Source organism: Anabrus simplex, chromosome 11, assembly GCF_040414725.1.
Source record: "Anabrus simplex isolate iqAnaSimp1 chromosome 11, ASM4041472v1, whole genome shotgun sequence".
NCBI classification, from domain to species: domain Eukaryota; kingdom Metazoa; phylum Arthropoda; class Insecta; order Orthoptera; family Tettigoniidae; genus Anabrus; species Anabrus simplex.
The window spans coordinates 87,818,705-87,845,346 of NC_090275.1; the positions used below are offsets into that span (position 1 = coordinate 87,818,705).

The following is a 26,642-nucleotide window of genomic DNA, read 5'->3' on the forward strand; positions in this document are numbered from 1 at the left end:
TGTATTTAATGGCGTTGACATGTTCAGAGTACCTGATATTGAAGTTGCGGCCAGTTTGTCCGACGTAGGAGGAATTGCAGTTGTTGCATTTGAATCTGTATACACCAGATTTAGAAAAAGCATTAGACTTATTTAGAGATTTAGAGTTGTGTAAGATATCAAGATTTCTATTATTAGTTCTAAAAGAAATTTTCATGTTATGTTTTTTAAAAATATTAGTTATTTTATAAGCATCCTGAGTGAAAGTGAAGGTGGAAAAAGCAGTTGGTTTTATTGTGTCTTTAGATAAAGTGGTTTTTGGACGGTGTTTGAATTTGTTGATGATGCGGTTAATGAAGGAGTTGTTAAAGCCATTAAATTTAGCAATGTTGCGGATGGTGTTTAATTCATTATTTAAATCTTTTTTGGACATAGGGGTGTTGAAGGCACGAAAAATTAAGCTGTTATAAGTAGCACGTTTATGAGCTTGGGGGTGCGAAGAATCTTGTCACACCCATATTTACATTCAAATAATCATGAAGATGACACTACCCATAGGTTGTGGATCCTAGCTCCACCAACACATATCCTTATCCACACTGCATGCAATAAAGCAGAAAAAACATGACGGCATGTTCTCGTGCACTTTGAATTCCCATTATTTAATGAATCTAGTCCTTCCTGACTTTAATTTAAATCCTTTTTACATCTACATTTAAGCCCCAAGACATTCACTGCATCTCAAACATCAAAGGAAAACAAATCAAAAATAAACAAGACTAAAAGCAAGAAACTGACTAGTGAAAAGAATGACGTTAACCAGCTATAAAATCTCAATAAAAGAAAAAGGCAAGCTGTGATTGCATGCAATCAGTTCACATGTACTTTACAGTTATTCACATTTAAATATACAAGCTTCCTTCCATTCACTGTAATAGGGCGTAGTCCTTTCAACCAACAGCTAAACCTATTGAAATTAAATAATAAAAGAAACTAACCTATCCCCTTGGCTACATTAAAACATGTGCACAAATACATTATTACATTGCAAATCTAATACTCATCTTTTGTTGATTCGGTCGCTCGCTTGCCATCAGCCCGCTCCCAATCCTTTTAGCCAGCCATATTGACAACGATGCCTTCAAATTGGGACTCGTTCAGTCCATGTTTCTCCATTCTGGCGTACAAAACATGTTCTCCCTACGTCTTCCTGTTTCTGTGGGTTCAGACCTTGACTATAACATTCCGTTCATTCACTGTATCACAACTGGGTCAATACAACCTGCCATTTACTATTTACAACAGTCGGAGTAATTTTCTGTGACCATGAAAACCAGTTCCCATTCATCCACATGATAACTCACCGCTTATCTAGCACCGTAACTAGGTAAATTTCCCACTCACTTTGCATTTCAATTGTATTATGTCACAGCTCAGACATCTGGAAACAGTACAGAATGCTGGACTAGAAACTGTGGCGTTCATGTCCTCGGAAAATCTACTTTAAATAGGCAGGCAACTAAGCGCGTAAATGTTCATATTGAAACCGTTCTTTTCATCTGAAATTTGATGACACTAAAATGCAAATTTATCAAAGTTCAGTTCCATCCAAAATTGTTAGTGCGTAAAGCTAAAGTTATTATCTTGGCACACCGTTCTTACAGCCCCCATGCCTACAGATATTCTTAGATCGCTCCTAAATCATGAGTAATTAAGTGAAGTCTGAGCGTATTGAGCCAAGTGTTAGAAAGTCTCCACACGATCAAGACACATAATACCTGACTCTACACTCGTCATAGATACACTTCTTCTCACAACGTTACTGCTTCGAAGACTCCGGTGGCATAAGGCTAGCTAGCCCACGTGCTGGACACTTTTATTAATTCGCTTCCACAGACACTGTTGTATGCTTGTTCAGGGCCATCTCTCGCTTTAACCAATGTATATCCAATATTGGAATGATGCTACCTTTTCATTGGTTCAAATCATTGCGTCCCCGACACTCACTTCAAACTCATGTCGTATGATATCCTAGCCTCTCGTCGGGCTTCCGAAATGTGGTCTGTTGGTCCATGCCATTGTCTTCCATTATTTCCTTGTTCTAAAGGAAGCATGTGAAGGCCGGGTGCGTCATGTAGCAACCACTCTTTCTTAATATAGCTTGCGAACAAATAGACTCTCGTCTCCAAGCATCCTATTGAAATTGTGAAACCCATACCTCGGTCCCTGCGAGTTACTAAGACTCCATAAAACAAAATATTCACTGTACTCTCAGCAAATGAATGATCGCTTAAATGAGCACTTCAATAAGGGCTCAGTATGAAAGTGATTTTATGTAGCAAAATTAACTTTATGTTTATATTATGCTTTTTCTCTTTACCTGTATTTATCCCACCTCCTTCTTATCCTACACTTCCTGTATCAAGTGTGAAGATCTGTCAAGATGGTTCCTAAATGACTTTTAAAGCCCACCCTTCTGATAAAGCTGGAAAGCAGAAACAAGCTCATTGGGGGGGCTGAGCAAGAACTGGAAATGAATATATATATATATATGTATTTATTTATTTATTTATTTATTTATTTATTTATTTATTTATTTATTTATTTATTTATTTATTTATTTATTTATTTATTTATTTATTTATTTATTTATTTATTTATTTATTTATTTATTTATTTATTTATTTATTTATTTATTTATTTATTTATTTATTTATTTATTTATTTATTTATTTATTTATTTATTTATTTATTTATTTATTTATTTATTTATTTATTTATTTATTTATTTATTTATTTATTTATTTATTTATTTATTTATTTATTTATTTATTTATTTATTTATTTATTTATTTATTTATTTATTTATTTATTTATTTATTTATTTATTTATTTATTTATTTATTTATTTATTTATTTATTTATTTATTTATTTATTTATTTATTTATTTATTTATTTATTTATTTATTTATTTATTTATTTATTTATTTATTTATTTATTTATTTATTTATTTATTTATTTATTTATTTATTTATTTATTTATTTATTTATTTATTTATTTATTTATTTATTTATTTATTTATTTATTTATTTATTTATTTATTTATTTATTTATTTATTTATTTATTTATTTATTTATTTATTTATTTATTTATTTATTTATTTATTTATTTATTTATTTATTTATTTATTTATTTATTTATTTATTTATTTATTTATTTATTTATTTATTTATTTATTTATTTATTTATTTATTTATTTATTTATTTATTTATTTATTTATTTATTTATTTATTTATTTATTTATTTATTTATTTATTTATTTATTTATTTATTTATTTATTTATTTATTTATTTATTTATTTATTTATTTATTTATTTATTTATTTATTTATTTATTTATTTATTTATTTATTTATTTATTTATTTATTTATTTATTTATTTATTTATTTATTTATTTATTTATTTATTTATTTATTTATTTATTTATTTATTTATTTATTTATTTATTTATTTATTTATTTATTTATTTATTTATTTATTTATTTATTTATTTATTTATTTATTTATTTATTTATTTATTTATTTATTTATTTATTTATTTATTTATTTATTTATTTATTTATTTATTTATTTATTTATTTATTTATTTATTTATTTATTTATTTATTTATTTATTTATTTATTTATTTATTTATTTATTTATTTATTTATTTATTTATTTATTTATTTATTTATTTATTTATTTATTTATTTTGCACTACAGGATTTCTAATCCCAATTACAGTGGCAAATGTTTACACTTTTTTGTTTCACTCAGTCTAATATCATAATATCTAAACTATTCTAATAATATATTTACGTTGAGAAATAAATAATATTACATATCTAATCCTTGCAAGAAACAAGTATATAAAAACATATTTTCATATCTAAACTAGTCTAATAACCTAATACCTAAACTATTCTAATATTATATTTACAATACTTATAATTACATTTGTGGGATAGGGCTTAATGTAGAATGTTTATAATACATTTTTTGGTTCAGCATTACAGAGTTTTCACGGAGATGGTGAATTGTTGTAAAAACAGGCCTAGAGGTACACAGAAGTCTAAAGAATTATTTTTCTGAACTGCACTGTTATAGACATTGCATAGCCTGTAGAGTGGGGAATTTTTGTGAGCGGTTGTTCTGACTTTTTTTATTATGAAAAGTTACATTTGTCCTCGCATTAAAGCGGGGCACGTGGAAGTTCAAGAGGCATAAAAAGTCAGGGTTGTCAATAATAGAGTTAACAGTTTTGTACAGAAACTTCATGTCATCCTTTTGTCTCCTCAGTTCCAAGCTTTCTATTTCAAAATTTAGGAGAAGTTCGTTGTATGCTATGTGTGGATGATTATCGTTTTTTTTTTAAATGTAAGTATTTTAAATATCTCTTTTGGATTTTTTCGATCTGTGCAATATATATTTTGTTTGCTGGATTCCATATAACGCTTGCGTATTCTACTTTAGGCCTGACTAGGGAGCTGTAGAGGTGTATACAGGTTTTTAGGAGTTTAAAGGGTTTGACATTCCTCATCACAAATCCTAATGTCCTGTATGACTCAGCAACTACCTTCTGTATATGTGGAGTGAAGGTGAGTTCTCGGTCTAATAATATCCCGAGGTCTTTAACCTCATTTACTGGTTTCAGGTCATCGTATCCTAGTTTATAGTTAAAGGAAATACACTTTTTATTTCGAGTGAACGACATGGATACACATTTCTCTACATTTAGATATAGTTGATTTTCAGTCATCCATTGCAGTAAGTTACTTAAGTCAGCTTGGAGAAGTTCGCAGTCGTTAATGGTGACAATCGATTTGAATACCTTAAAGTCATCGGCGAATAAAAGAGAGTCCGAGAATTTTATTCGTTCAAGTAAGTCATTGATTAGCGTCAGGAACATCCACGGCCCAAGATTAGAGCCCTGGACTATTCCTGAATTTACAGGGTATTCTCTGGACGAGTTTCTTTTATATATTACATACTGCTTTCTATCTCTTAGGTAGGAGCTGAAAAGACATAGTAGTGGGTAAGATAATCCAAGCATATTTAATTTTTTTAGGAGAATGTCATGGTCAATTTTGTCAAAGGCCTTTTCGAAGTCAGTAAATATTGCATCTATCTGGCCACCTCTATCAAGTTCTGAGGATATTGATTGTGTAAAATTTATGAGATTTGTTACTGTGGATCGTCTTGAAATAAATCCATGTTGCTGTTCTGATATTAAAGGTCTTGTATAGACTGTGAATCTACGACATAATATAAATTCAAAGACCTTGGCTATAGCTGAAATAATTGATATTGGTCGGTAGTTTTTTATTAACATTGGATTACCCGATTTAAACACAGGGCATACTCGAGACAGTTTCCATACTGTGGGAAATACAGATGTTTTCAGAATTAAGTTATAAATGAAGAGGAGAGGATATTTCAGTACATCTTTGCAACCTTTTATAACATACGGTGGTATCTGATCTGTCCCGCGGAAGACTTGGGCTTGAGCTTTTTTAACGCTAGTTCAACATCCTCTACAGTAATGCTATCAATGTGGATATTGTCAATGGTTCCTGATGAAACGTTTGGAATGTTATACTGAGCTCTATCTTCGGAATATACAGACTGAAAGTACGTTGCAAACCCTTCCGTAATGTTCCTATCATTCTCTAATACTTTAGAGTCGTATTCATAGGTATTGCGATTATTGTTGTTTTTTCTTTTATTTTTTACCCACGTCCAAAAGGTTTTGGTGTTATCAGTGATATCCTGCTCTACAGTTTTTACATAATTGTTATATGAGGATTTAATTGCAGACTTAGTTTCGGACCTTAATGTTTTAAATTGCATATTGTAATATTCTGAAAGGTGCTTCCGTTTTCGGTAGTATTCTTTTTCTTTCAGTTTTTGTTTTATGCTCTCTGTGAACCAAATTGGGTATGTACTGACCTTCCACGAGCCGCTTTTAGGAACAGTCTCATTTAACACTGCGTAAATTTACATTTACATTTTTTGAAATTATAAGTATTGTGAGCTTCTCTTTTGCAGTTTCCACGGTTTGGAGTGATACGTACTTCTATTTCTAGGGCGGGGTGATGGGAGTCCTCAGGTAGCAGCGGATCAGTGTTCTTTTTACAGGTGACATTCGTTATTGTCTGACTGGCGAATACTAAATCCAAAGTTTTACCGTTACTATTGGGAACGGAATTATAGGAATTCAAGTCGTGTAAACTGAGGAAGTTTTTTAGTTCTTGAGTTTGTCTCGTTAAATTTAAGTCAGTGTTTTCATTAATTACTGTTGGCATGTTAAAGTCTCCAGTAATGATTACATTACTATCCATTATTTCATAGTGAGATTCCATCCACCTAAATACCTCACAATGAACCTCTAGTTTTGCGCTTGGAGGTACGTACACGTTAATTAGATACCAGACCTTTCCCCGAATATTCACCTTCAGAAATAACCCCTCGAAGTGTTCCGTTGTTTGTTCGACCTTGTGGACAGCTAATCCGCTTCTAACTGCTATGACTACCCCACCTCCTCGCCCCGTTGAGCCCCTTACTCTGTCAGCACGGTATACTTTATACTTATTACAACAGACCTCGCAATCATAGACACTAGCATCTAGCCACGATTCAGTGAGCATTATAACATCGAAATTATTACTAACAATATTTACATTTAAGTCATCTAGTTTAGTCTTAAGACCACGTACATTCTGGTAATAAATGGAAAGCCTACTCTTCTCCATTGCAATTACAATTTAGATAGGTCATCCTGGTTATTGATAACAATGACTCCAGACCCTTGGGTCTTGCGTATTTTAATTATACCATTCCTTACCCAAATGTAAGCGTAATTCTTCTCCCTCCGGACTGCACGGGCCTGAGTCAACAACTTCTTCTTCTGAGGGGACAGACTCTCGTTTACATATATGATGTTGTCGCCAGGAAATCCTAGTTGTCTGTTGGAGAGATTTCGCTTCACTCGCCTCCGCTCCATGAAGTGGTCCTTGTCCGTTCTTCTTACAAATTTCACTATGATCCCGCTGTGTGTCTGGTTTGGTGCCTTAGGGAGTCGATGGCAAGCATCCACCATTTCCTCTTTAAGTTCTATGTCCAACGCACGCCCAACTTTCTTTACCGTGTCTAGAACAAATTCATTCGGTATATCCGGAATCCCATGTATTTCGATGGTATTCCTTCTCGTATACTGTTCAGCTTCCCCCACACGGATTTCTAAGGATTTTACTTTATCCCTCAGAAGATGATTTTCCTGGGTGAGGTTTTCTATATCTTGAAAACACTGTTCCATATCTTTTTGTTGTTTGGAAATCAGAAGTACAGTATCATCTAATTTCTTGTGACACAGTTCAAGGGAATTACCTAAGTCTGTCTCTCAAGTCTTCTGGTCTTCCTTCATTTGCCTCATTTCTTCAGTTAACTTGGAGATTGTCCTTGTTCTTTAGTGTTTTCTTGTTTGTCCTTGTCTCCTCTTTTTTTTGCTCCCTGTTCCCTCACCAAGCTATCATTTTGTTCATCCTGGTAAGTTTTCCTTTCCGCGTTCCTTTCTGTCTGTATATGTATTTAATGTTTCCTTGTTTTCTTCTACTGTAGTTTTTAACGTTTTTATGTTTTTATTTTTTCAGGCAAACTTACATTTCTGACATCATATTCCAAAAGTAGTGGCAAGTTTGAAGTCATAGAAGGTGGAGTTGCTATCGTCTCTGGCTATATTTATGCAGGTGACCGTTCAACGGGTTGCACCTTCAAAGCACCCATTAAATCAAGCAAAGATACCATAGATTTTTCAACCAGAGACATTTATAAGGAACTGAAGTTGAGAGGATACAACTATTCGGGCCTGTTTCGAAGCTTACTAAGCGTTGATCAAGAACGTAAGTGCTGGATTATTTCCTTTCTCAGCAATTTCTTTAAATAGCCTTTCACAAAAGCATCTCTACTCCTTGTTCTTGAGAAACTTGTTTTTACACTAAGTGTGTGAAGTGGCTATAGAGTAAAACTCTAAGCTTCCATTCAGGAGATGGTGGTCAATGAGATGTTACCAAGAATTTCCAAACATGAATACCATACTTATGTTAGTGCCTAATTTCCATCGTCGCCTTCAAAGTAGTCATCCCTTGCTTGAATACAGCAATTCCAGTGATTTTACCATTTTTGAAAGTACTCGCAGATGTCTTCCTGCTTTCTTGTGATCAGGACCTCCTGCGATTCTACATGGATCTCTTCAGTGGAGTCAAAATGCCGCTCTTCCAACCAGAATTTTATTTTAGGGAAGAGGTAGAAGTTCCATGGGGCCAGATCGGACGATTATTTGGGGTGTGGAAGGGTAGTCATGTCGTTCAGTCAGTCAATCGATCAATCAGTCAATCAATGATCTGCATTTTTCAACACTACTTCTTTGTCATAAATCACCCAGAACAAATCTTGCTGCTTTCCTTGGGATCTTTCCCAATTGTCGTATCAAGTAGTCCTGATGTGGGTCCTATACACTGGAACCTTAATATTCTAATTGGGGTCTTACAAGAGACTTATATGCCCTCTCCTTTACATCCTTACCACAGTCCCTAAATATTCTCATAAACAGCAGCCTTTGTGGATCAGTGGTAGAGTGTCGGCCTCCAGATCCCAAGATAGCGGGTTCAAAACCGGCAGGGGTAGTTGGATTTTTTAAGGGCAGAAAAAAGTCCATTCGGCACTCCATGTCGTATGATGTGGGCATGTAAAAGATCTCTGGTAACACACCTGGTGTTTACCCAACAAAATTAATTAAATCTCAACCATAGACGCCCAGGAGAATTTCGGTTTACTCGGTATGCCATCTAGTAGGCCTAGAGTAAAACGGAACGTTGAAAGTGACGAGCAGACAGCCAGATGGCATCACATCGAAATGAAGATCATTCCTTATATTAACACCTAAATACTTACAGTGTTACCAATGAGGTGCAATCACACCATGTACACAGTAATTGATAGTGAAAGGACTTTTCCTCTTTGTTGGTGACGCGATCTGAGACTGATACATGTTCTTTGGATTGTTATTTATTTTAATTGCATCTTGTTATTCTTATGTTTTTTATGTGAAAATAAACACGGCTCTGCACAAAACATTTTATGGTCCTCGAAAAGCCAGATTGTTCCAGAATTTGGTTAGAACTTGGAGTTTGGAGATCATTTCTTACTTTATGTGGATAGTGTTGCTTGCTTTGGACTGTAACCATCAAGATTACAAGTTGTCCATTTCATGACCGTTATCAATGAGTATAATCAAGAAGTAAGTATAAATAATCACCTAATCGATACTTTATTATTGCCTCAGGCAAAATTGAATATAAATTAACACTTACAGGTCATGTTTCAACCACTTAGCGGTCCTCTTCAACTGTATAAAGAAAAAATTGAGAAGAAAAAAACATTAGGACAATAAGCACAAATAAAAGTTCTTTGGAGACTCCTTTGTTAAAAAATGGAGGTCATCAGAACAGGACATCTTGCCTCTCGTTCTTGCTTGGAAAAGATATTTATTCTGCGCTGTCTAGAGGGTCTGTCTTTGAGCTCGACCTGGCAAAGTAATGATGTGACACAGTCTGACAGTTAATGCAAAGCTCTGGGGAGAAGGGAAGTAGAGTTTTGTCGTCATCTGAAATAACATGTGAGGGAGGAGGGAGATTGGGCTCTGCTTCTGCGATGTCGTGTTTGATTATATCTCTTGTTCGTCTAGTCTGTTTCATTTTTCCCCATCCCAAGTATTTACTAATATTCTTGTTTAAGATTTTTTTTGCTCGTTGTTTTCGTTAAGATTCTCTTCACCGTTTTCTAATTTATCAAGAACGATGTGGATGTTTTCCAGGTTGTTCATTAGATTTCCTTTATTTATCATACAGATAATTTGAAGGTCCTGTCTGATATTGGTGAATTTGTGGTTGGACTCTTTCATATGGGACCCCATGGCAGAGAATCTTTTGTATTTTTCAGCATTGACGTGTTCTTGATATCTAATTAAGAAGTTCCTTCCAGATTGTCCCACGTAAGTTTTTTTACACTGAGTACAAGTTAGCTTATAAATACCAGATTCCTGGAATTTGTCATAGGTTCTTTAGTCACAATAAAGCTAATAAACTTAAAGATGACGAATTCCAGGAATCTGGTATTTATAAGCTAACTTGTACTCAGTGTAAAAAAACTTATGTGGGACAATCTGGAAGGAACTTCTTAATTAGATATCAAGAACACGCCAATGCTGAAAAATACAAAAGATTCTGTGCCATGGGATCCCATATGAAAGAGTCCAACCACAAATTCACCAATATCAGACAGGACCTTCAAATTATCTGTATGATAAATAAAGGAAATCTAATGAACAACCTGGAAAACATCCACATCATTCTTGATAAATTAGAAAACGGTGAAGAGAATCTTAACGAAAACAACGAGCAAAAAAACATCTTATACGAGAATATTAGTAAATACTTGGAATGGGTAAACATGAAACAGGCTAGACGAACAAGAAATATAATCAAACACGACATCGGAGAAGTACAGCCCAATCTCCCTCCTCCCTCACATGTTATCTTAGATGACGACAAAACTCTACTTCCCTTCTCTCCAGAGCTTTGCATTAACTGTTAGACTGTGTCACATCATTACTTCACCAGGTCGCGCTCAAAGACAGACCCTCTAGACAGCGCAGAATAAACATCTTTTCCAAACAAGAATGAGAGGCAAGATGTCCTGTTCTGATGACCTCCATTTTTTAAGAAAGGAGTCTCCAAAGAACTTTTATTTGTGCTTATTGTCCTAATGTTTCTTCTTCTCAATCTTTTCTTTATACAGCTGAAAGAGGACCACTAAGTGGTCGAAACATGTCCTGTAAGTGTTAATTTATATTCAATTTTGCCTGAGGCAATAATAAAGTATCGATTAGGTGGTTATTTAATTTCTTGACCATCAAGATTTGCGAGTGCTTATTGATAAACCACTATATCTTCCATGATGCATGTGTGTGCAATGCATCTTTGAGAGACTGAATCATTGTGTCACATCACCCTGTGATACAATCATTGATCTCAATATATCAATAATAGACTTCTCTGGATACAATCAACGACCTCTAGTGCGGATTGGACCCAGTAGCCAAAGAGTACTACAGAACTATACGAGAAAACGTTTGAACGAGCCTACGCAGAGCCATCTGTGTCGGACATCGGAGCAGTTATATTAGCACTAATACCTATGTGAGTTAATCTGGTTCATTCCTTGTTTTTCAGTAATTTTTCTTTTCCACAATGGAAGAAGCTCTGAAGAGAGCCCTTATCAAAAGACGAGCTGTCATCAAGGCCCGTGTAACTTGAATAGCTACATTTGTTAATAATTATATAATCTTCTTCTTCTTCTTCTTCTTTTATGACCACATAGGATCACTTTAGTCAGTCCGTCGTTCAGGTCTCTTTGAAGGGATTGTTCGGGCTTTGCGGTCCTCCCAGTACTTCTTCAGACGCTCCGATCTTCGTGCCCTTTCCTCAGTTGAAAATGTGCGTGTTGTTGGTTTGTTTTGTGTAAGGGTAAAGCGGAGGTTTGTATTCTTGAGTTTTGTATTCAATTTTATCTTATTTTTGGTGTCTTCTGTTGTAAGGCCTATTTCCTTCAGATCCTCTCTTACTTCTCTGATCCATTTACATCCTGTTGTGGTATTTTTTGAGACGAGATTGTGTTGTACTAGTTGTTTCAGAAGTCTCGAGTCCTGCATCCTCATGATATGTCCAAAGAATCCCAGTCTCCTCTTACGCATAGTATCTGTAATGGGTTCTAGCTCTTTGTACACGACTTTGTTAGGTATTAACCGCCACTGTCCATCTTTCTGATATTTTTTGTTGATACAGGTTCTTCCAATCCTCCTTTCAATTTTCTGAAGTCTGTCAGTCTTTGATTGTTTATTCAGGTAAAAGAGTGTTTCTGCTGCATATGTAGCTTCCGGTTTTATAACTGTGTTGTAGTGTTTTATTTTTGTATTTATTGATAGACATTTCTTTTTGTAGATATCCCATGTTAATTTTTGTGCTTTAGCTAATCTATTTGTTCTTACTTGGATTGAGATTTTTTCATTTAAGTTATGTGTTATTACTTCTCCAAGATATTTAAACTGAGTTACTATTTTGATTTTATTACCATTTATGGTGACTTCTTTTAGCTGTGTTGGTTTTTGGGGCATAATTTCTGTTTTTTCAAATGATATTTTGAGGCCAATTTTATTTGCAATGTTTTGAAGTTCTGATATCTGGGTTTTTGCTTCTTTTATGTCCACTGCTAGTAATGCTAAATCGTCAGCAAAACCCAGGCAATTTGTTTTGATTTTTCGGCCAATCTTTATTTTGGGGGGACATTTTCTAAACCATTCCCTCATTACCATTTCTAGAGCACAGTTAAATAATAGTGGTGAGAGCCCATCTCCCTGCCGTAGTCCAGTTTTAATTTCAAATGTCTCTGATGTTTCACCCCTAAACTTCACTTTTGACTTGGTATTGGTGAGAGTCAATTTTATCATGTTTATTAATTTGGGGTGTAGTCCAAGGTGTCTTAAAATTTTAAACAGAGATTCTCTATGGATGCAATCATAAGCTTTCTTGAAATCTACAAATGTTATCACCATATCTCTGTTTCTTCTCCTGTTATAGTCCATTATCAACTTAAGACTCATGATCTGATCAGGACAGCTCCTCCAGGGTCTGAAACCTCCTTGATATTCTCCTAGTTCTTTCTCAAGTTGTAAACTTATCCTATTAAGGATGATTATTGAAAATATTTTGTATGTTATATCTAGGAGAGAGATTCCCCTGTAGTTATTAGGGTCGGTTTTGTCCCCTTTTTTGTGCAGAGGATGAATGAGGGCTGTTGTCCAGTGTTCTGGTAGTTCTTCTTTAATCCAGATAGAGACAAGTTGTTGATGGAGGGCAACTTTTGCTGAGTTTCCTGCATATTTCCAGATTTCCGCAAAGGTCTGATCTTCTCCTGGCGCTTTGTAGTTTTTTAATTTATTCAGAGCCTGGTAGACTTCCTTTATTGTGGGGGGATTGATGTTTTCTGGTGATGTTTTTATCGGGGTGTTGGTGTCCAAATGAAGGAGTTCTGTAGGTTCCTCACAATTTAAAAGCTTGTTGAAATGTTTAGCCAGAATTTCTGCATTGTCTTTATTGTTATGGGCCAGCTTACCATCTTCATCCTTCATCAGTAGGGTCGGGGGTTCATATTTTTGGAGTTGCTTTCTGAAGGTTTTGTAGTAGTCCCTTGATTTAGTTTTACTGAACTGTTCTTCAATTAACTGCAGGGTGTCCTTATGATGTTGTCTTTTTATTCTTCTTAAGACTTGGGTAGTTTCTTTTCTCTGTTTTACTAGCTTTTGATAGGATATTTCTGTCTTTTGGGACTGATGTAATAGCCATGCCTGATGTCTTTTCTCCACTGTTTCATCACATTCACTGTTCCACCATTGGTGTTTTTTACGTGGTTTAATTGGAGCTAGGTCTTCTGCAATTTGTTTAAGGTTGTGTACTAAGTCTTCAAGTTTGTCTGTGATTTTTATTTTTTCAGTTGCTTTCTGGTAATTTTTGTTGTTGATTAGCTGGGTAGGATCTATTTTTCTTTTAGTTTTAAGGGCTTGCTTTTGTTGTCTCCTCTGGGGAGTGAGTTTAATTTTAATTTTAACTACGTAGTGATCTGAACCTGTGTCTATTCCTCGGAGGACTTTGACGTTATAGATCTCTTTGTGGTGGTATTTGTCCATGTAGACGTGGTCCAGTTGCCATTCTCCTTTAGTGTAGTCAGGGTGTTTCCATGTTTTGAGTTTTTGAGGTTTCCTCTTAAAACATGTAGATTTTGAGATTAAATTATGGTTTCTACACAGGTCAACTAGTCTCTCTCCATTTTTATTTGTTTTCTTGTGTGCTGGCCATTTTCCGATGATGTCACGGTATTTTCTTTCTCTGCCTAGTTGAGCGTTGAAGTCGCCTATTAATAATTTTATATGGTGTTTGGGGATGTTATCTATGGTCTGGTCCAATAGGTCCCAAAATTCTCCTGTTTCCTCCTGGTCTTTTGAGGAGTTGTTTTTATCATTAGTGGGAGCATGGGCATTTATTATAGTATAGATTTTATTAGATGCCTTTAAGGTGAGCGTTGAGAGTCGTGGAGACTGTGATCTGAATTCTTGAACTGAGTTTATTATTTTAAGGCTGACCAAAAATCCTGTTCCAAATTGTGGGACATTCTTCATCACTCTCTTCCCGGGTATACCTTTATAAAGTCTGTACCCTTGAGATTCCAAGGCATCCTGGTCAGTGTTTCTAATTTCCTGTAATCCCATGATAAGAATTTTGTGTTGGTCCATTATGTCGGTGATCACTTTTAATTATATAATATAATATAATATAATATAATATAATATAATATAATATAATATAATATAATATAATATAATATAATAATTTAATTTAATTTAATTTAATTTAATTTAAAAGTAAGATAGAAACACTTGCAGAATGGTATAGAGGAATACAACAAGATTCAGACACAATTAGAAGTTAGTGACCCCAATGAACCTCATGATTTAGATTGAGAGGGATTTAAAGAATTCTATTTCGAGTTGCAGTCGAAGATGGAAACATTATTAGAGGTTAAACCGCTGTCATCTATTAGTGAAAGTAGTGACATAAGCCATTACAATAATACTGATCTGAAATTGCCTGCCATTTCTCTTCCTAAATTTAATGGGCCACTGTCAGAGTTAATGCATTTTCTTGATACATTTAAAAGTTTAGTAATTGATAACGGTACCCTGACAGATATTCAGAGGTACCATTTGTTATTGTCGTGCTTATCAGATGAGCCACATAAGTTGATAGAGAATTTACCAGTTACACAGAATAACTTCAAATTAGGATGGGTATTGATCTGTAACCGATACAACAATCCTAGGTTGATTCTGGATATGCATGTTAGACAGTTGTAATCGTTGTCCTCTTCCAAGAGTGATCATCCAAAGGAGCTGAGGGCACTGATAAACCAAACATGCAGTAATTTAAGTGCCATTGAAGTAATGAAGATTCAAAACCCTTTGCATGAAACTGTAATGTCTCATTACATTTTAGAATGAATCAGTGTTAGCCTTAGAAAACAATGGGAGGTCAAAAGCTCAGGCCAACCGTATCCTAGGTTGAAAGAACTAATATCATTCCTTGAAAGTAGTTTGCAAACTTTAGAGCTAGTCAGTACTAATAAACTAATGAATGAAAGACAACCCCAAGGAACCAGATATAGCAGTAGTAAGAAGGAAAGAGTAGGGCAAGCCTTTGTGACCACATCAGCAACGTGTGAGCTCTGTGACGCTGCTCATCTCTTATTCCAGTGCTTAAAATTTAGGGATATGGGAATTAATGACAAATTAGATTATTCAAAACGGCATAAACTTTGTTACAATTGCTTGAAGAGTGGTCATCAAACCAGCCACTGTTCCTCTCGAAACTGCAAACTGTGCAACGAAAAGCATCATACATTACTACACGAGGATACCGGTAACATTTCCCAACAACAATCATATTGTTCTTTTAAGGGAAATTACCACACCTGTGAAGTGTTGCTATCAACTGCAATCATTAGGGTTACTCACAACCAAGGTCGCACTTATGACTGTCACACTCTTTTGGATAGTGCCTCACAGATGAACTTCATGTCGTAAAAGCTTGCTGATAGATTAGAATTAGCTCTCAGTCAACTCCAGTACCTATTCAAGGAATTAGCAACACCAGAGCTGTAGAGTCATCACACATTTGCCAAATTCATATTTCATCTAGGATACATGATTACAGCCACCATATTCTTTGTTCAGTTTTGCCTACAATTTTACTGGACGGCTTCTTTTTTCTCACATCAACTGTACAGATTGTCCGTATAAAGACATCCAATCAATACGGAAATGAAACTTATAAATAATGTACAGATTGTCATTTACCCCCTGACATTAGCTTGGCAGATCCAAGATTCAACGAACCAGGACAAATTGACCTACTGTTAGGAGCGAGCGTATTTCTTGAAGTTTTGCGTCCAGGCCAGTTCACCCAAGAAGGATATCCCACCATCCAGAATACAGTATTTGGTTGATTGCTGGCAGGTTGCATACCTACTACAAACATAAGTCAGAAAAAGTCTGTTGCCATAAGTTAGGTAGCAACTCATGACTCTCTTCATACTAAGGTGGAATGTTTCTGGCAACAAGAAGAGTTTCAAAGTTCTCCACTCTCTCAGGAGGAGAAACTTTGTGAAGAACATTTTATGAAGGACACAACTCGAGACGACACGGGAAGATATACGGTAAAATTGCCTTTTCGAACCCAGCCAAAGCAACTTGGAGATTTCCTTCAACAATGCCATGCATTGTTTCAAAAATATGGAAAGGAGACCGAAGCCCCCAATCATCCAAGAGGAAATCCTATGTTGAGTTCATGGATGAATATGCTGCATTAGGTCACATGGAACCCGTTGAAGAAATTTGGCCGGGTCAATCATCGTCCTACATGCCACATCACGCTATGATCAAGGAAGATAGCACCACCACAAAACTTTGTGTGGTATTCAATGAGTCAGCTAATTCTACTAATTCCCTGTCATTAAATGACATTCTGATGGTGGCCCCAACAGTACAAGAAGACCTGTTTTCCATTATTTTAAGATTTAGAATGCATAGATATGCTCTCACTGCAGACATTGAAAAAATGTACAGAGGAATAAAGGTGCATCCAAAGATCAAGATCTGCAAAGAATAATTTGGAGAAGCTCATATCAAGAACCTATAAAAATCTCTAAATTGAACACCATGACATACGGTACTGCAGCAGCTCATTTTCTGGCAACCAGGTATCTTGTGCAGCTGGCTCATGATGATTAAGAAGTATATCCTTGGGCTGCAGAAATCCTGAAGAGAGACTTTTATGTGGATGACCTACTTACAGGAGTGGACACAATTCAAAATGCAGCGAGCTGCAAAAGGAATTGGTGAGATTGCTTCACAACAGTAGTTTCACACTTAGAAAATGGTGTGCCAACCACCCCAAGATCATTGAAGCCATCCCTAAGGAATTTCAAGAAACTAGACTTCTATGGAGTTTTGACAGTAAAGAAGAACCCATAAAAACCCTTGGTTTGTTATGGCACCCATCGAGTGATCAAATCCAATTTGTCGCCTCTAAGCATACGCAAAAAACAAGAACTTGGGCAAAATAGAAAATACTGGCCAGTGTAGCCGCAATATATGACCCACTCGGCTTACTAGGTCCTGTCATAGTAAGATGCAAAATAATTCTTCAACATTTGTGGGAATTACGAGTAAACAGGGATGAAACATTATGTGATGAACTCCAAGAACAGTGGCAGCAAATACACAACACACTTTCATCTTTTAATGATATACACATTCCTCGTTATGTTCTTGGAAGCAGTAATAGCACCCATACAGAGCTTCATGGATTTTCTAATGCTTCAGAGCAAGCCTATGGTGCTTGCATTTTCTTGTGATGTGTACACTAAAGGAAATGCAATTGTTTCATTGTTAACTGCAAAATCTCGAGTAGCACCATTGAGAAAAATATCCTTGCCACGTCTTGAGCTGTGTGGTGCCTTACTCCTAGGTAGGATAATGAAGAAAGTGAGGACTGCTATCAAAGACAGAGCAGAACGTGAATTATTTTGGACTGATTCTAATATAGTTTTAGCTCATGGAAGACATATATGGGAAATCGTGTTTCTGAAATTCAAGAGCTGTCTAATACAAAGAATTGGAGACATGTTCCTACTGAAGATAACCCTGTGGACATCATTTCAAGAGGAGTTGATCCTCAAAATTTGAAGCTAACTCAGCTGTGGTGGGCAGGACCTTCGTGGCTTAAGGAACCTCAAACCACTTGGCCAGAATTACAAGAAAATGAAGTGAAGGAAGTGCCAGAAAGAAAACATGCTAGTATCAGTCTACTTTCCGTGCATTTTCCATGGGAACACCCTCTGAATTATTTCTCCTTATGGTCAAGGTTATTGCGAACCTTGGCATATGTTCTGAGATTTATATACAATCTTAAATGCAGTGATACGAGACAACGCCTGAATGGAAGTCTGACAACCACAGAGCTTAATAAATGTATGAATGTCATTGTCCATAATGTTCAGCTAAGTACTTATCATAAAGAAATCAAAACGCTGAAGCAAGGTCGGTCAATTCTCGTTGATAGCAAGTTAAAATCTCTGCATCGTTTTCTGGATGGCAATTATGTTCTCAGGGTGGGCAGTAGGTTAGAGAACTCATCAGCACCCTATGATCAAAGACATCACTGATAATGCCTCCAAAGCACCACATAACAAATCTGTTGATATTGTACGATCATCAAAGGTTATTACATGCCGGCCCTTTGTTGCTTCTTCCATCTCTAAGACAGCGCTTTTGGATACTCTACTACAAAACTTTGTGTGCTTCCTCAAGAATAATTTGTTCAATAACATTTCAAATTGTTCTTTTAACTTTTCAAATATCCTGAACCATTTTCTTCCTCTTGTATGTTCCTTTGTTGTTATTTATTTGCAGTTTTATTGATTCTGGTTACATAATTTGTTCCTTAAATTATGTAGACGGCATGTTGGTGAGGCGATCTGGGACTGATACATGTTCTTTGGATTGTTATTTATTTTAATTGCTTCTTGTTATTCTTATGTTCTTTTATGTGAATATAACCATAGCTCTGCACAAAACACTCTTGGTGAATCTTACAACTTGACTTTTCATCCAATTTGAGGCATTCAGAATCCAAGTGGTGTAAGTTCAGATAAACTGCTTTTGTAACATTGGGAGGTAAAGATACTGTATATGGGAATTAAAAACTTAGCATGTATTTTAGAAATCTAAATTTGATTTATTTGCAAAGAGAAAATAGTACTTAACTCATTCCATAAGAATTTCAGTAAGTAGAATAAACATTTGAAATTACAATAATTTTTAAAGTAGATATTATGGGCTTGCTTCACTTGTCTACTGAAAATTATTACAAAATATTGAGTACACACTATATTTTCATTTGAAGCTCGTAACTGACAAAGCACATCTTAAAAGACATCATTCTAATGTTTCCATTTGCAGTTCTTGTATCGATCACATTTCTTTACACATTCACACATAGAACAAATCATCATTGGCTTCAGCATCTACATCATTTTGAGCAAGTTGTGATTGATGAGTGTTTGAAATGCAAGAAAGATGCTTGAAGGAAGTGTGGTGGATGAGTGGAATAAGAGGCAGCAGATCCAACATATCCTTCTTCTTAAGGTCAGTAACTGCACGTTGCTGTGTGTAGAGACGATCTTGTTTTGGTAGCTGTAGATAGCGTCTGGTATTGTGAACACGGTTATGTCTACTCCCGGAAAAGTAAGTGTAAAACTTGATGTTAAATGCAATAAATGCCGTAAAACAGTTAAAAGCAGCATCCTGTGTAAAGTGTGATCGTTGGTGGCATTTTAAGTGCGGGAAGAGGCCCGGGGAGAACAAAATTAATGCAAATGAAGACTGGTTTTGTGATCCGTGCGTTGCAAATGATGTTATCAGTGATGGTGTCTCAAAATCTAGAGAGTATGAAAATGCGTTGGAAAGTATCAATATTTTGCTAAATGACATTGAGGATCTCAAAGCTGAAAATGACGCACTTAAAGATAAGATTAATGTAATGGAGTGTAAGTATTTGAACTGTGGATTAGAGCTCGAGTTGAATTCGAATTATGAACCTGTGCAAACTGAAACAATTAGGCCTAAAAACTGTAGACGATGGGAATCGGTGCCGCTAAAATATGCGGGCTTCAGAAAGCGGATAAAGGACGATTGTCACTTTCCTGTTTTAAAGAATAGGTTTGAACCCCTTGCAACTGGCACTCATGAATCTGTAGATAACAGCTCTGAAGTAAATTTGTTGGGTGTTCAAAGTGAAAGTAACAAGAATCTTGTAAAACCAAGGTGCAAAACCCTGCGGAAATCTGTGAAGATAAGACTCTTTGCCGATAGTCAGGGGAGGAATATTGCTACAGAACTAATTAGAAATCGATAGTTAGGGGAGGAATATTGTTACAGAACTAATTAGAAACAGTAAGCATGAGGTTTCTGCTGTGATTAAGCCTGGTGCAAATTTTAATGACATAACCTCAGAAAGTCAAAAATACTGTGAACATTTAGGAGCTACAGGAGTTGCTGTTTATCTAGCAGGGACTAATGACATGGGAAGAAATAATGCAAGAGGAATGATCTCTTCCCTTAGATCAAGACTACAGAAGTTGCATCACACCAGTGTTGTGGTATTTTCGGTTTCTCATAGACACGATCTTCCGGCATGGTCTTGTGTTAACAAGGAGGTAAACAAGGTTAATGAAGAACTTTTGAAAATATGTAGGCACTTCAAGAATGTAAAATATGTAGATATAAGTAAATTAGAAAGAAGATTTTATACCTGGCATGGTCTGCACCTAAATCGGTTGGGAAAAAGGTATGTTGTAAATAGTATAATAGAGTTTACTAATACAATTCAAGATGTAGTGTGTGTAATATGTGGGGGGACAGAGAACTGGAACTATGGGAAATATAATTTTAAAGTTTTCTTATTTAACGTGTTTGAAGGATTTAATTTTTGTTTGTAATACACTAGAGTTCCGTTAATCCGAACCCCATTAATCCGAAAGTCCGGTTAATCCGAACTGACATATTTAATTTTTTTTTTAATTCTCCTTATTGAAATGAAAGAACATATAGAATGTAGATTTACTTGCAGTTTATTAGTCATATTTTACTAGAATAACTTAATGTAAACATAATTACACATCATAAACCATCAATCACAGGTCGTTTATCTTTAAAAAATCTATTTAGTTTCTTTTGTCATAGTAATTGAAACCTACTAAAAGATGCAGTGTTAAACCACCATCTCATAAACATCACATCAGTGGGTGTACGGAAAGTTCTAAGTTCTTCGTCGTCACTCTGTTCCTCATCAACTCCAGATTCTTTCTCCACCATAGGTACAATTTCTTGGTCTGTGTGTAATTGATGACAGTCAGCTTCCATCCACTCGCTAATGCCATTTTAATTGTCTTTTTCTCCTCTACGGGTTCTTAACTACCCTACTGTAATTTTATACAGTATTTTATTAATGTAACTGATAAAGAGTGGACATTTCAAATTACAGTATCTACTGTACTGTATTGTAGAAACGACTTCCCTCAGACGGTTGAGGCGCTGGCCTTCTGACACCAACTTGGCAGGTTCAAATCCTGGCTCAGTCCGATGGTATTTGAAAGTGCTTAAATACGTCAGCCTCGTGTAAGTAGATTTACTGGCACATAAAAGAACTCCTGCGGGAGAAAATTCCGGCACCTAGGCGTCTCTAGAAACCGTAAATATAGTTAGTGGGACGTAAAAACAATAACATTATTATTAGAAAATATTTTCCGGTTAATCCGAAAATTTTGTAACCCGAACATACCCCGGTCCCAATTAGTTTGGATTAACGAGACTCTACTGTATTTTGTATTCTGAGAAATCAAGAAATGAGAACTCTGGACTCTGGACTCTGGACTCTGCTGGAATTATTTTATGTAACAGCAAGAAATATTAATTTAAATATGTGTGTAAATTTTTTTTTTAGGGAATAGGCAAGATATATCAGTATGAACATTGAAAAATGCAAAAGTGTTTTGAAGTTTTTTTTGTTATGTAAATTTTATGTAATTCTGTATGTCGAAATTGTAATCTGATGTAAAATTTTGTAAGGTGCTTTATTTTGAAGCATCCTATACCGCACGCACGGTTGCCGATGTTAAAACAGGTGATGTAATTCTTCTCGCGTCAGTAGGCCAGAGTATGACCATATATGGCCCTGCAATTGTATTGGCGAACGAGAATCTAGTGGAAATTAGTTTCTTATTGGTTAATTGTGATCGGCCCATTTCCGGTCTTCTGCCGGCTTTGGGAAAATGATGCGTGTGCTTGGCGTCTTTCCATCTGACTGTCCTCGTGCAGTTGTGCTCGAGGGTTTTCCCTCCAGGAACCCTACCTCCTTATTGGTAAATGCCATTTCAATGTTTTCTGATTTTGTTTGATTTAATTTAACTCCTTTTGCATTTTGGTATTTTCTCGCTTAATACAATTTTTAAAGTTTTGTTTTAACGTGTCCGAGTTTGCCCTAGATCCTCGTAGGATGTAACTTCAAGTCTTATACCTGCATTTTAATTGACAGGCCTTGTGTAATTCTACATACGTTTAACTTGTGTTTTACTAAAGAATTCAAGCATCCTGATTATGTTTTCGCTTTGGTTAGCCAATCTGTATCTGTCCTCGAGTCAAGCATCAGTTACTATGTAATTTAACTTGCTTTAACTTTCTTTGTTATTTTTAATATAGTTGAGCTAGAGGGTGTTTCTTGTAAGTCTTTTCTCCCCCATAAGATCACACCTACCCATGGACCTCATAGGGTTCCTGCACCTTCCACAATCCTCCTTAGTTGTCATTTTTAGGCCTGTAAGTGTTCCCTTGTATATAATATAATTTTGCGTATTGAAAGTTATCCGTCACGTTTCCATACTCTGATATATATTCACCGCCACTGCGTCATTTTACTAATTCTTTATTCACATTTTATGTCAATATTTATTAGTAGTAGTAGTAGTAGTAGTAGTAGTATTGTATAAGTGTAATTATCCCGATTATGGTTACAAGTGTAAAACTTCTCTCATCCCTCTAAAAAATTAGAGAAAGCGACTGATGTAGGTCAGTCTGTTGTTGTAGAGTCAAGGAATGATATTAATGCTTATGGTAGTCTGGACAGGTCTCATCACTTCACTAAAATCAGTGAACCTGTAGAAACAAAACTAGAAGCAATCATGGTCAACATAGTTATTCTTCACATTAACTTACAGTCAATTAGAAATGACTGGATGAATTAGATATAATACTCAATAAAAGGCCTACTTATATTTTGTGTGTAAATGAGCACTGGCTGAGTAGAGATGAGACCAATCTATATAAACCTCATGATTTTAAATTAGGAAGTATTTTTACTAGAGACTTCCCACTAACACATGGTGGAGCTGCAATATGTGTTAAGAAATCACTTAAAATTGAACTAAGAGAAATTTTTTCCTTTTGCATTAATAACCTATGTGAATCAGTAGCTATTAGATTTTGTGAGTATGATTTTGTTGTAGTATCTGTGTATCGTGCCCCTAACACCAACGTAAAATTATTTATATCACAGCTAGAGAAGTTGATTTTTTATTTAACTTGTAAATATGATCAAAATATTGCTATAGCTGGTGATTTCAATATAAATATCTTAGAGGTATCACAAAATACCCAAAACTTCCTTAATATGTTAAGATCGCATGACTTATATTGTACACTGGTGAACCCAGAAGAAATAATGCATGCCTGGATAATGTTGTAACCAGTGTACACAAATCATTTTACAAATGTTCGTTTCTAGGACAAGATGTATTGTCAGACCATGGTGGTATTTGGGTTGAATTTAAAGTTAACTGTAAGAGAAGAGTTTTTGAGTCATCGAAAGAATTAAAATGCATCAGACGTGTCATATCAATTAAAGGAGTTAATGAATTCCAAGACAAATTAATAAGAACAGACTGGACTAGCCTTTATGCCATGAGTGATGTCAACTTTGCATTTTCTTATTTCATTAACATGATAATTATATATCTTAATTCAGCTTTCCCTGAAAAAGTTGTAACTATTAAGGCCAACAGCTCTAAACCAAGAAATAGTGTTAAAAACTGGCATGCATACAGCAAGCAAGCTACGTCACGCAGGAGGGTGACGCAACTATCTCGTGAACACCACCTGATATTGTCTAACATACTAGAAGAAATTTTACTAACTTTGGAACTCATTGAGATATCAATTAATGAGATACGCCATCGTATAGCCTATTATTTAAAGGCAAACGTACTGTAATTTCATTAATATCAGCCTTGGGACTTGAGAGTAAGTCAGGTGTAAAAAACTTGATTTTTCCACGAGGGGAGGAAGCTAACCTCGACAGATTGATATAAATGAAGAGGGTTCTGCTGGGTCAAGTCAGTTCAATTCTCAACTCGTCGTTGTGTAGTCATGCTGTCTCATGTGAACAGGTCCACGAGGTTCAAACTCAAGACATCACATCATTCAAACTCTACTGTAAAGTTTTCGACAAGACTTATAAAACAATAACTCATGTTGGAACTTAGAAACTTTTCGAGTGATATGATACAAACTTAATCATTTCAAAGTGTTGTCAAAGACTTATGATAATTAATCACTTTACGACCGAGCTCGATAGCTGCAGTCGCTTAAGTGCGGCCAGTATCCAGTATTTGGGAGATAGTAGGTTCGAACCCCACTGTCAGCAGCCCTGAAAATTGTTTTCCGTGGTTTCCCATTTTCACACCAGGCAAATGCTGGGGCTGTACCTTAATTAAGGCCACGGCCGATTCCTTCACACTCCTAGCCCTTCCCTGTCTCATCGTCGCCATAAGACCTATCTAAGTCGGTGGTAAGCAACTAGCAAAAAAAAAAATTTTAAAAAAAAATCACTTTACAGACTTAGTATTTTCAACTGCAAATCGAAACTAGTTTAATTGATTTAAACTTGTATTCATATTGAAATGAAACTGACTTTAAACATTCATGAGAAATCAGCATGTGAATATTAAGATGATTTTCAAGTGAAATAATTGAACATGTAATCTGTCAAACTAATCTATTTCATAATATTACCTTAAATACATGTGTAATAATTTGGTTGAAGTTTTAACATGGCTTAACCTTCATCACAAGTGAACAGTATTTCAGATTGTATGACATTGCCATCACAAGAACTTGTAAATATCCACGAATTAAGTATTTCGTTATGGTGAATAAGACTGATTTTTGTGTGTAAATATGTGCTTCAACCTGAACAGTGAATCCAATCTAATGAGCAATAACAATTTTCTACCAGTGATTAAACATCAGAGGAAATGCACCTACTGTACTTAAATACAGTGCCAATTTTACAATTTACAAGCATAGGACACTCACAAGTTAACCTTGTCAGTTGAACCTTCTTGTGTTTATAAAGTTTATAAGTGACATGTTGAAACCCTAACCGAGTGCCTATTTTGTCATATCAACCTGCTATCATTTCGACTACGTGGAGTTGGAATGTGGTGACTACATGGAATTTTAACGTGGTTACTACACGGGAGATGGAATGTGGTTCGACACTGGATTTGGAATGTGGTTACTATGCGAGAATCAAATGTGGTACCATGGGGATGGCATCACAACACCAGCTGCCAAGGACTTCATATAGTGTTCGTTGAACTGCATTTCTCGAAATTTCCAGTCCTGATATCCAGATAATTCAGGTGATATGAGTGCCTCTCTAAACAAACTTGAGGTTTAAACAGACTAACTTTATTACAAAACAAACTTTAGAATCAGTGATTTAATTCATAATTCAACGAACTATTTCGCTCATTGGAATTCACATTACATTTTATAAATATTGAATGACAATTATAAAAATAGACTATAGCACAGAACTTTAGAATAAGATAGAATTTATGATATTTTGAAGTGTCAAAATATTAAACAGACTCTAGGGAAACTCATTTTTCAAGAGAAAAGATGTTTTTATGAATTTCGTTTTTCGTCATTTCAACAAATACTTTAAGAACTTTATGAAATTTGTCTGGAAAGAACTTACTGATTTTCAACGAAAGATAATCATTTCTTGTTAAAAGATAGACAATCATAAAAATTGATTTTATTTCAATTAGCCAGGTGACATTGATTTGTTTAGAAAATATTTTAATTTGATTTAATGCTGTGAGTCAGAAATGCTAGGGAAGTTAATCATCAAATTCTCAAGCTGAATACTTAAGTTTTAAAATCTATCCATTATTTCGCTCTGCATCTACCTCTCTCTGTAACTGCTCTGAAAGGACCGTACACCCCTTTGCAAGATTCTCATGCCAATATCCTTAATTTTTCCTGGTACAATATGTTTTGGAAATACTGTTTTTCATGGCATTTGAAAGGTTTAAACTGAGAATCAAGGTGATTGCATACATTAATGGGTCTATTTTGTGATGCGGCAAGTGAAGTGACCGAGAGAAGAGCCATGGCCGGAAATCATACGAGGATAGAGTCACTCTACTGTGTTGTAATGCATACCAAAGCAAGAGACTTTCTCCCCTCATCATACGAAAGTTCGATAAGCCAGGATATTTTAAGAGCATTGGGTACTTTCCGTGCAAGTACAAGGCATCTAAAATGCGTACGGTACAGTACATTAAACCAATGAAAAAAGCACTTGTTCAGGGGAGTCAGTATTGATTTCTCCTCGTCTTTGAATCAAGGTTTCTTTTTTTAAATTTCATTGTGTGAGGTTATGTTTGGCAGTGAGTTATCCAAGTGCGTTATTTGAATACTGTATATGCACCTTGTTGGATGGATACATTTTGGAAATAGTTTTTTTCCATGGCATTTGAAAGGTTT

At 35.2% G+C, this 26,642-nt stretch overlaps 1 protein-coding gene across 1 annotated transcript in view; it reads left to right on the forward strand.

Moving 5' to 3' along the window:
* Nucleotides 1-26,642, forward strand: part of LOC136883498 (fatty acid synthase) — a 703,772-nt gene that overhangs the window by 339,732 nt on the left and 337,398 nt on the right. The window contains exon 17 of the mRNA XM_067155848.2: nucleotides 7,675-7,923. Within this exon, the coding sequence (XP_067011949.2) occupies nucleotides 7,675-7,923 (249 nt within the window). The remainder of the gene's footprint in view (nucleotides 1-7,674; nucleotides 7,924-26,642) is intronic.